The 11,950-nt window shown below is 44.5% G+C and overlaps 1 protein-coding gene across 1 annotated transcript; it reads right to left on the bottom strand.

The window, feature by feature from the left end:
* Positions 1-10,683: 10,683 nt before the first annotated feature.
* LOC127026536 (olfactory receptor 4S2-like) lies at positions 10,684-11,526 on the bottom strand. The gene has a single exon (XM_050911841.1). It carries the CDS (start codon positions 11,524-11,526, stop codon positions 10,684-10,686), a length of 843 nt encoding a protein of 280 aa, XP_050767798.1.
* Positions 11,527-11,950: the final 424 nt, after the last annotated feature.

Genomic DNA, 11,950 nt, shown 5'->3' with positions numbered 1-11,950 from the left:
AATTATTTTACATGTGTGGTGTTTTGTTTTGCTTTCCTTTTGGAAGGAAATATACCTAATAGTTCAAAATCTTTACATTGTCCTATTGGTGAGCTACTCAGGAATATGTCAAGGCATTTCTGTTCCCCTTGAAATTTTAGCTCACTTTCTTTTACAGTCACAGCAGGAAATTCTTCAGCTGCTTATTTCTGTCTGAGAGTTCATGAATCAACAAACAGGTTACTACTAAGAAAGCAGCCTCTGTTTTTCATATATCCTTCATTAGCCTTTTGCTAATACCTGAGCACTTTCCTTGTATTCTGCTCTATTCTCTACTGCTTTCTGCTAGATTTTAAAGAGTTTTTCCTTCCTATCAAACAGGCTTGCTTCATGCATAGTTCAGAATATATGTCTGCAAATCACTGCACTAATTTAGAAATGATCCCACTTTTACCTCTTTTCTTCTCATGAGGGCTCGGTAACCTTCCATAGCTAGCACAGCTGCAGAGAAAGTGAACAGCCGTCTGTCTATAGCAAACTTTGACATTGTAGTAGACAGAGATCTTCAGTATAAGCATCACAATTTGAGCATGACAGCTTTGGCTCACTGCATAGTCAATGACAATCAACAAACACCTTAAAGGGATGGCTCAGTTTACATTGTTTAGATCATGGCTCCAGAGTGGGAGAATTTATGCCCTAGAAGATACTGTATATCTGAGTATAAATGGAGAGCAGATACGTGCCCTGTGCTCGATGTCTACAATAAAATCAAGCAGCTAGTGTTAAATAAAGCTGCCTTGAAGGAGCCAAACAGCCAAGATGTCATAGTACCATTTAAACATTTCTGTATATTTTTCAACAGATTACCAAGCATTTCTCTCTGCCATTCACACACACAAACACAACCACACACATGTACTTTAATATGCCATGGTGGATATGAAGAGGGTAGGAAAAGGATAGGAAAAAAAGGTGGCTATTATACCTAGTTACTAAACTTTGATAGAACTTTAACTTCCAGGTCTGAACTCTGTTAAGAGTTCTTTAGAGCATGGCCTGCTCCTCCAGCAGCCCCAGCCCAAGACCCTCCTGCTAGGCCTCTCGAGCCCAGTCCAGTGCCTGGGGACCCAGGGTCTCTGGCCAGGTTGAGGGATGTGGCTGCCACTTTCCCCTTTGCAGGATCAACGAGCAGCAAAGCTGTGCACGTGTTTCAGAAACACACAGACACACACAAACACATAGACACACAGACACACAGGGGACACACACACACACAGAGTACCCTGACACAGCCAGTCACACAGACTGCCACAGCCAAGGCGCTGCCATCAACGGCACCCACACATAGGACCCACATCACACACAAGCACAGAGAGCCGTGTCCCCTCCTCCTCTGGGGCTGGCAGAGGCAGGAGGTCACTAGTGCAGACACACATATGACACTGTCTAGGTTCACAAGCACACACATACTCACAGGTCCTCTGAGCACTGACATGGTTCCTCTGTCTGCATGGTACCCCTGCCCAGATCTCAGCCTCTGGCTGCCCCATGGGTGCCCTACTTGCCAGCTGGTTCAGCCTGAAGTTTGCTGGTGAATACACATGCACACCCTACACACACCTGGTTTGGGGAAGATACAGGCATTTGGCCCTCCCAGCAGCTGGCACCAGGCATGTGGGCTGTGACCAGCAGTCCCCCTCCAGCTGCCAGCTCAAAGCCCCGCACTTGCCTCACACCAGTCTCCCCCAGTAGATGGTTTGGGGACACACACTGTTCCTGCCCTGGTGGCTGGAGGCCGAGACCTCACTGGCTCCAGTAGCTGGCACTATGTCCCCACTGGCTCCAGTAGCTGATACCACAGGCCAGGGGCACCCACATCCCTGGTCTGACTCCAGTAACTGGCACCAAATCCACTCACACCTGTCTCCCCAGTAGCTGGCACTTGGTCCTTGCAGCACACATACACACAGGATAGAGTGAGATTACGTAGAGAGAGAGTTAAGAAAGCATTTATTAAGAAAAGACGACAGACTGCAGTGGTCAGGCATGGGACTCAGCCAGGCAAGCACACTCACTGGTTCAGTTTTGTATGTGACTGGACCCTTTTATACCCTTTTCTTCTCATCCCCCCACTTTGTTCCTCCTGGCTCCCCTTCCCCTGCATGTTGCCTCATCAGGTGGCACAGTCCCACTGACCACATCCAACCTCCCACACCCTCAGGTTTGCATCCATACCAGTTGAAAAGTCCCAGTTTGCCTGTGGTGTCTTGATAGCTTACCATTTAGTGTCACTAACCAGGTTTGTTTCTGGTTATTGTCTTTGCTAATGCTAATTGGTCAGGTTTTATGTCTCTCTGTGTTTTTCTCCCTCTCTTTCCTTATCCTCCCAACCAAGAAAAATAAACATTCTCAGGCTTGCTCCACTAACTAGGTTTGTTCTCATCACGACCTCCTTTATCATGTATTGGTCAGGTTTGCCTCTATATGTTCTTGTCTATGGCTCCTTTAAGGATACCCTTAAAGGAGTGGACACTATTTTTCCATATATCCTTACAAACACACATCCAAATAAACTTATAAACTACAGCATTTGTTGTCTGAAACCATTTCAAATCATTCACTCCAAATCTATTTCAAGTTATTCATCTGAAAGATCAGGGTGTTGTTCCATTCTACCTCCTATTGCTTGTAATTGCCATATCCTTGCTCTTGTTTAAATTTCTTGTTGCATAGAAATTTGTTTCAGGAGGTTTTCAAGCAGTTTTTCTTATTGTGGCAGGTTACAGGCAAATTTTACTGTGACAGTATATATGTTTTCCATCTACCATTTAGACAGAAAGATCTAATGAGGAAACATCTCCAAGGCTTTCTGAACTGTCCAAAGAGTCTCCCACATCTTGTAAGCACACTCACAACCCTGGACTTCAAGAGAGCAGACTTTGGCCTCTCCAAAGATCTGCTCAGAAAAGTCCCCTGGGATGAGGTTGTAGAGGGAAGAAGGGCCCAAGAAAGCTGGTTCATATCCAACGATAACCTCTTTCATGGTCAAGAGATTTCCATCCCAATGAATAAGAAGTCAGGCAAAAATGCCAGGAGACCCTTGAGGATGAACAAGGAGCTCTTGGCCAAACTCAGATACAAAAAGGAAGCATACAGAGCATGGAAGCAAGCACAGGTAACCTGGGAGGAATATAGAAATATTGTCCAAGCATGCAGGAATGAACTTAGGAAAGCTAAAGCCCAAACAGAATTGAATCTGTCCAGGGATGTAAAAGAAAACAAGGAGGGCTTCTATAAGTACATAGAAGACAAAAGGAAGACTAGAGATAGGGGGCCTGGTTATACAGAACATGGAAAAGGCGGAAGTACTAAATGCCTTCTTTGCCTCTGTCTTAACTAGCAAGACCAGCATTGAGGAATCCCAGGTCCCAGAGACCAGAGAGGAAGGTTTGAGTAAGGAAGATGTACCTGTAAGGGTATGTGGCAGGAGACTGTCTGCTCCTTTAAAGGGTATCTGGTCAAGGACCTTTTTCAGTGCAACAAGGGAAAATAAGAAAAGGAGGACGCCTTAAACAAGAACATACAGGGACACAAACCTGACCAACAAATGATAAGGGAGGCAGTGATGAGAACCAAACCTGGTCAGTCACACTAATTGATGAGGGCATGTGAGAGGTTGAGAATGTTTATTCCAGTGAGGTTATCTGATAGGTGATCTTGTGAACTGGGAAACCAAGGGAAAAAAAGAGGAAAGCCCAAACAAAATAAACAGAGATACAGACCAACATGGAGACAATGACAAGAAACAAACCTCACCATTCACACTAACTGACGGGCTATCAAGAAACCACAAGCACTACTTTCAGGAGTATCAACCTGGACTTTGCAGCTGATAAGATTGTGAAACAGGGGAACCCCAGACTCAGAGGGGTGTGGGAATACAAACCCATGGGGGACAATGCAGAGGAGGAACAAAGAAGGAAGGGGGTAGACAGAAAAGGGTATAAAAGGAATGTTTTGTGTAAAATGGGACCAGTCAGTATGCCTGTCTGGCTGAGCTGTGCACGTGATCACCACAGTCTGTCCTATCATCTTATATCTTCTTATCAAATATTTTCTTAACAATCTCTCTGTGTAATCTCACTCTCTATCCTATATGTGTGTGTGTACTGCACGGACTAAGTGCCAGCTACTGGTGAGATCTGTGTGCATGTGAGTAGCATTTGGTGCCAGCTATTGGAGTCAGACAAGGAGTATAGGGGCCCTGAGGCCTGTGGTGTCAGCTACTGGAGTGAGTGGGGGGGTCTCAGTGCCAGCTACTGGACTGAGTAGGGGTCTTTTTAACTTCCAGCCACCAGGGTGCGAATGGCGTGTATTTCCCACCCCAGATACTACGGGGGGGGGGGACTGGAATGAGTGAGATGAGTAAGGGGCTCTGCGTCAGTGGCTGGAGCAGGATGGCAGGTCACAGCCTGTATGCCTGGTGCCAGCTAGTGGGGGGAGGCAAATGTCTGTATCTTCCTCCAAACCGTGTTTGCGTGGGGTGTGCGTGTGTATTCGCAAGCAAACTTTAAGCTAAACTAGATGGCAAGTAGGGGGGCCTCGGGTCTGGGCCAGGGTATCAGGTGAGCAGGGGGTCCATGCTGGTATGCACAGGAATACTTTCGGATGTGGAGCACATGAGAGACAAGTGTGTGAGTGTTGTGTGTTTGCTAGCAAGCATCAAGCTGGACTAGACAACAAGTAGGGGACCTGTGAAGTGGATAAGAGGGCGAGGATCTGGGCAGGGGTACCAGCCTGACAGAGGGGCCATGCCAGTACTCAAGGGATCCGCAAATGTTTGTGTGCTTGTGAACCTAGAGTGTAATGCGTGTGTTCCCTCACTTGGCTGTGCATGTTTATGTTTTATTTGAGTCCTGTATGTAGGTGCTGTTGAAGGCAGCACCTTGGGTTTTGCCATTGTCCTCTGTGTCTCTGTGTTACGACCCAGACCGGACAGACCAGAGGGTCTTAGAGGTTCTGGGATCCCCCCGGGCTAAATTAAGGTGAAACAACACCAAATGATCACTTTGAATGCTTTATTTGAACAACCCAAACTGTGGAAGGCGTAACAGTGGGCAGCGTGGGTTGTAGCAAAACATTCACAAGAAGAGGGAAAAGAGAGGAAAAAGGAAAAAAAGAAAGAGGGGGAAAAGAAAAGAGAGATAGTCACCACCCTTGGATCCCGCGGCGTCGGCGACGAGCGTGGTAATCCTCCGGTGATGGGCGCGTGCAACATGGCTCTTTGCAGTTGTGTCTTTTATAGTCTAAATCTCCGTCCACAGTCACGCCTCTTGAAGACTTATATGGGTTCATTCTAGACAGTTCTCAACATACATAGTAGTGTTCCAGAGGGTTCTTTATCTACTGAGCATGTGCGGCTTATTGGGGTGGTGGTCTTAGGGACTTTCCAAGGAGCTACAAGCCCCCTTCTCAAATAAACTTTGTGTGGCCTCTGGCCATATGTGGTGGGTTACCAGGCTGGTTCTGCCAGAACACAGGACTGCATACCCTCCCCCCCGCACACCCCCTGTGTCCATGCCAGCCAACTTCTTGCTAATGGCCCTCTTTGTTATGCAGACCGCACCTTGGTTGCTACAATGTTTGAGACATTGACAGACATTAACTCTTTCAGTCCCTCACAGTCTGTGTGTCCATCTGTGTCTGTGTCTCTGGGACAGGTGCACAGCTTCATTACTGGTTGAACCTGCAAAAGGGAAAGCCCAGGAGGGTCCTGGGCCAGAGCAGCTGGAGGAGGCAGTCACACTTCTTACATCACTTATGAGTACCCTTGGTGGAAGAGGATCAGGTCAGGGAATACTTAAGCAAACTGGACATACGTAAGTCCATTGGCCCTGATGGGATGCACCCACAAATGCTGAGGGAACTGGCAGATGTTACTGCAAGGACACTCAATAATCTTTGGCTGATCATGGTGACCAGAAGTGCTCAAAGACTGCAAGAAAGCAAATGTCACACCCATCTTCAAGAAGGGCAAGAAGGAGGACCCAGGGAACTACAAGCCAGTCAGCCTTACCTCAGTCCCTGCGAACGTGATGGAGCAGCTAATCCTGGAAACCACTTCCAGGTGCATAAAGGATGAGAAAATCATCAGGAGAAGTCACCATGGCTATAATAGGGGAGATCAGTAGGTATTGTTTACCTTGATTTCAGTAAGGCCTGTTACACTGTTTCCCATAAGATCCTCATAGAGAAGCTGTTGATGTATGGGCTGGATGAGCAGACAATGAGGTGGATTGAAAACTGGCTGAATGGCTGGGTCCAGAGACTGGTGATCAGCAGCACAAAGTCTAGTTGGAGGCCAGTAACTAGCAGTCTACCCCAGGGGTCAATATTCAGTCCAGTTCTGTTCAACATCTTCATTAATTATCTGGAAGATGGGGTAGAGTGTACCCTCAGCAAGTTTGCAGATGACACAAAACTAAGAGGAGTGGCTGATACACCAGAGGGTTGTGCTGCCATCCAGAGGGATCTCAACAGGATGGAGAAATGGGCTGACAGGAACCTCATGAAGTTCAATAAGGTGAAGTGCAAAGTCTGCACCTGGGGAAGAAGATCCCATGCACAAATATATGCTGGGGGCAACCCAGCTGGAAAGTAGCTTTGCAGAGAAGGACCTGGGGGTCCTGTTGGACGCCAAGTTGAACATGAATCAGCAATGTGCCCTTGCTGCAAACAAGGTGAGTGGTATCCTCGGCTGTATTAGACAAAGTATTGCCAGCAAGTTGAGGGAGGTGATCCTTCCCCTTTATTCAAGCACTGGTGAGGCCACATCTGGAGTACTGTGTCCAGTTCTGGGCTCCCTAGTACAAGAGAGACATGGACAGCCTGGAGAGAGTCCATCAAAGGGCTACTGAGATGATTAAGGGACTCACATATGCACCTCACATATGAGGAAAGGCTGAGAGAGCTGGAATTTACCCTGGAGAAGAGGAGGGTCCAATGAGATCTTATGCATGTGTATAAATACCGGAAGGGAGGATGCAAACAGGACAGAGCCAGGCTCTTTTTAGTGATGCCTGGTGCCACGACAAGAGGTAACGGGAACAAACTGAAACACAGGAGGTTCCGTCTGAACATAAGGAAACACTTCTTTACTGTGAGGGTGACTAAGCACTGGAACAGGTTGCCCAGAGAAGTTGTGGAGTCTCCATCCTTAGAGATACGAAAAAACCATCTAGACACAGTCCTGGGTAAGAGGCTCTAGGCGACCCTGTTTGAGCAGGGTGGTTTGACCAGATGACCTCCAGAGGTCTTCCAACCTCAACCAGTCTGTGATTCTGTGATTCTGTGATTCTTTCTCCCTAAAATCATCCCATCCCATCCCAACATAAAAATACTCCTATAAACTCCTACTGAGTACTAAACGTAGGCAATAGATAATTTTCCATTAATGGGCTGGACTTGTGAGGATTGTGTTGTTACCAAACTCTAAGCAGCTACCTGAGGGCCTTATTGAAGAGTTTTGGTGACTGGGTCCTCTGGTGGGAAACAGCAAATGAATTTGCATCATACATTTCTAAGCACTTGAGAAGCCCTTTGTGTGAAAAACTAAGCCTCTAATAATAATTTAAAAAAAGGTAGAATTGCACTACCAATCCCCTCATTGAGACAGTGTCAGGAAATGTATGAGATGAGGGAAGATGGAGAGCTAGGCCAGGTAGCAATGGTAAGTGTCGTGGTATAACACCAGCCAGCAACTAAGCACCACGCAGCCACTCTCTCACTCCTCCCCCCTCCCAGTGGGATGGGGAGGACAATCGAAAAAAAGTAAAACTTGTGGGTCGACATAAGAACAGGTTAGTAACTAAAGTAAAAAAAATGTATTACTAACAATAATAATAAAATAATAATAATAATGGTAATGGAAAGGAGTCTAACAAAAAAAAGACAAAAAAAGAAATAAAACCCAAGGGAAAATAACAGTGATGCACAATGCAATTGCTCACCACCCGATGACTGATACCCAAGCCACGATCCACCCCTCCTGGCCAACTCCCCCCTGCTTATATACTGGGCATGATGCTCCATGGTATGGAATATCGCTTTGGCTAGTTCAGGTCAGCTGTCCTGGCCATGCTCCCTCCCAGCTTCTTGTACACCTGCTTGCTGGCAGAGCATGGGAAACTGAAAAAGTCCTTAAGAGAAGCGCTACTTAGCAACAACTAAAACATCAGTGTGTTATCAACATTATTCTCACACTAAATCCAAAACACAGCACTGTACCAGGTACTAGGAAGAAAATTAACTCTATCCCAGCCAAAACCAGGACGGTAGGAAACTGCAGTCACCCCAGGATAGACTGGATCAGAATGAGATATAAACTAGTACGAACATTCATTCACCAAGACAAAGGAAAGTTTGAGCAGACCAAAAATATTGCCAGTGTTGATGCGCCACTGCGAACTAAGGCTGAAGTTCAAATCAAACTCATTCCCTCATACCTCTGTTTCAGCATTAAAGGGTCATATTTAACCTTAGGCATGTTGAACGGGACTCTCCAATATTAGGGCAGCGTATCTTTTGTACAAGACTTTCTCTCTTAGAGATACGATAGCTGAATTAGATAGCTTTTAGATGTGCCTCCAAATCAATGGGAAGGAAGAAATGCTGCAAAGATCTTGTCTTTCTGACCTCCTTTTTTGAGACCTACCTTGTAGAGAGAGGGATCTCAGCCATAAAGAGCCTATTTAAGTCCACTAATCCTAAAAGCAGAAGTAGACCTCTGCAGCATAGATTTCTACATTAGAAGTGATATCACCTCATCAGCAAATCAAAGTTGCACTTGCTTTAGAAACTTCATCAAAATAGTTACTTTGGACATGAACTTTAAAGATTAGAAACCAGTCTCTGAAAGCATGCATTCTGGAAAATGAAGAAATATCTCTGAAAGTATGCACTCTGGAAAATGAAGAAATGTGATTACTTGACTTTTATAACCATTTCTGCTACATCTTCATTATGTGAAAGGAATAGCCTCTTCCAATGTCACAGGAAGAACCCGTAAATCTGGAAAGAAAATCTTGACGATTACACACCTGTGTTTTCACCCCCAACTCTAGGAAAGATAAATCTTCCTATTCTGTCAGTCATTGATGCCTATTTTTTTCCTCTTCAGTCTGGAAATATGAGGAAGTTATAAAAGTTCTTTGTTCAAGTAGTGATGTTTTACTTCTAATTTTACTACCTTTGTAAAGTAACAAGGACTTACTGTTACATTTAACCTCCATGTATCATTAATTACCTTGAGGCAAATGACTGAACTGTCAATTATTTTAAGGACATACTGTTCTTGTAATGGAGGAGGGCTCCTTTAAATGAGGTTGATCCAGACCAGAATAGTCGTGATTTTAGGTTTCTAGTACATGAGGCTGGTTTGGAGCTGGGAATTAAAATGCATGTTTTACATTTGCTGTCATTGGACAGCTTAGATTGAGTGTTTTGAGGAAACAGGGATAGGAGGCAGAACAAAACTGAAGCAGATAGCGCATTCACCAGGAAATATCAAATACAGAAAAATGGGAACATTCAGGCTCGCCATAGTGGGAAAGCTTTTAGCCATTAGCTTGGTGAGCCTTTGAATCTTGGTACTGACTAGAGCAGTAATAATAGTAATTATTATTGGCAATTGCACTGGCAGGGGAAGGGGAGAAGACTCACCTCCTGTTATCTGCATCAGCAAGTGACCCTAACAGCACTTAATATCAGGTATTTAATAGCTGACTCATTAATTCATCCTATGACAGTGTGGTATTCATAATAAGTCATTTACTGAAAGCAGAAAGGGGACTCCAGAAGCAGGCAGTGATCAATTTTTCAGACACCTTGGGCCACCTTTTCTCAGCTGAATGGATTACAGAGTAGCTGGAGTTTGTCAGAATGAAAGTTCACACTCTAGGTAATGGGATATGCTGCCTGGAGAATATTTTTAATAGTTACATTTTATTTGCTTATTTATTTATTTACTGATGTTTCAGTACGATCTGTGCCATCTTTCCCTGTCATATTGTTTCCCCTACTTCTTTCATGCTCCTATTTCACCATGAAATTAATCCCATCCTCCCCAAAGGTTGCTTACTCTCTTCAGCAGGTTGCTTTATTCTAGACACCTCAAGTTTGCATATAAAAATATGTGTAATGAAAGCTGCCAATGTTGTGCCGTACTGAAGGGTTTGTTTACTCTTGGAAGCTTGGTACCATCATCATTTCTTTGTGCAGAAATGTAAAGACACACCACTCTGAAGCTCGTAGGACCTTGTAGGAAAGAATAACCTCTCAAAATACTTGGTTGTTCTTAGTGCCGGGAGAAGCCTAGACAGAGATATGACGTGCCTGAAGGTGAATGCCACATTACTACCCTAAAAGCTCAGGTTTGATAGGTGACAATCACCTCACACACTTTTGATTAACAATTTCCAATGAAAAAGATGAGTTACATAAAACCTTTAATGTGGTGTCAGCTCTATTCTGAAGTGCCTTGCTAAAACCAGAGCAACGTTACTGAGAAGACCCTTCTGTTTCCCTCCCCATGGTTTCTTGAGCTCCTATCATCTTACAAACATGCACTGCATTGTTTCATTTCTCACTCTTCTTCACTTTTCTGCTCCACAACATTTTCATGGCATTTTTCACCTCTTCATTTCAGAGTGTGTAGATCAAGAGATTGAGAATAGGTGTGATGATGGTGTAGAACACAGAGACCATGTTGTGCACTGTGAAGGTGGTAGAAGAGTGCATATAGATGAAAATGCACAGCCCAAAGAACAGAATTACAACAGTGATGTGGGAGGTGCAGGTAGAGAGCGCTTTGAGATGCCCTTCAGAAGAGCGTGTCCGCAAAGAGACCAAGATAACAACATAGGACACAACAAGAACAACGAAAGAGCTCAGGGAAATCGAACCACTATTGGCAACCACAATCGCACCAACAATGTAGGTGTCAGTGCAGGCCAGCTTCAGCAAAGCATGCACATCACAGAAACAGTGCTCATTCTCATTGGGCCGACAAAATGGTAGCTGAATGGTAAACAGGGTCTGCACGAGGGAGTGCACAAGGCCTCCCACCCAGGAAGCTGCCACCAGCCAGCCACAGACGTGCTTGCTTATAATGTTTGTGTGATGAAGTGGTTTACACACAGCAATGCAACAATCATATGCCATCACTGTGAAAAGGAAGATCTTGGTGCAGCCAAAGAAATGGACGACGAACAGTTGAACTATGCAACCCACAAAAGGGATGGTCTTCTCAACAAGAAGGTCATAAATGAACTTGGGAGCTGTGACAGTAGAGTAACTGATGTCTACAAAGGACAAGTAGCTCAGGAAGGAGTACATGGGGAATTCCAGCTGTTCACTGGCCTTTATAGTGATAAAGATAAGCAGGTTTCCAAATATGATAGTGGCATAGATGACTGAGAATAAAAAGAAACACACTTTCGTTACTGTCTCATCTTGCATAAGACCATGGAGGATGAACTCCTTCATATTGTTTTTGTTCTCCACAGCGGCCAAGTAGACAGGACCTGAAGCATAGAAAAAAAGCCATCTGCTATGGCATTAGAAACTGGACATTATCAATACACACACATATTGATCATTGGTATGTTAAATATTAAGTATATTTTCTTTCTTTTTTTTTGAGACCATTTTTATTAAAAGATAATATTACCCTCAAGGAATAACAGCTGATATCCAACTCAGAACATAATAGTAAAGTGTATAATAGCAAGCTCAGTTTCTTTATTTGAGGAGTGTGGTAGAAATATCCTCCAGAATCCTAGTTCTCACTTTTGCCTCTTCTGAAAAAGACAACTAATTGCACGGTCCCCTTAAGATCTACTTTTAGTCTACAATGTTGATTTAGAAATAAAAAGTTGATCAAAAGTAACAGAGCAGCTCTACTTCAAGT

Source organism: Gymnogyps californianus, chromosome 28 (assembly GCF_018139145.2).
Source record: "Gymnogyps californianus isolate 813 chromosome 28, ASM1813914v2, whole genome shotgun sequence".
Taxonomy (NCBI): domain Eukaryota; kingdom Metazoa; phylum Chordata; class Aves; order Accipitriformes; family Cathartidae; genus Gymnogyps; species Gymnogyps californianus.
Note: the sequence above shows the minus strand (reverse complement) of the source record. Positions and strands in the feature narration are given on the sequence as shown.

Bases quoted from the DNA above. Each gene is read 5' to 3' on its own strand.
- LOC127026536 (XM_050911841.1), bottom strand. From the start codon at position 11,526: ATGAAGGAGTTCATCCTCCATGGTCTTATGCAAGATGAGACAGTAACG.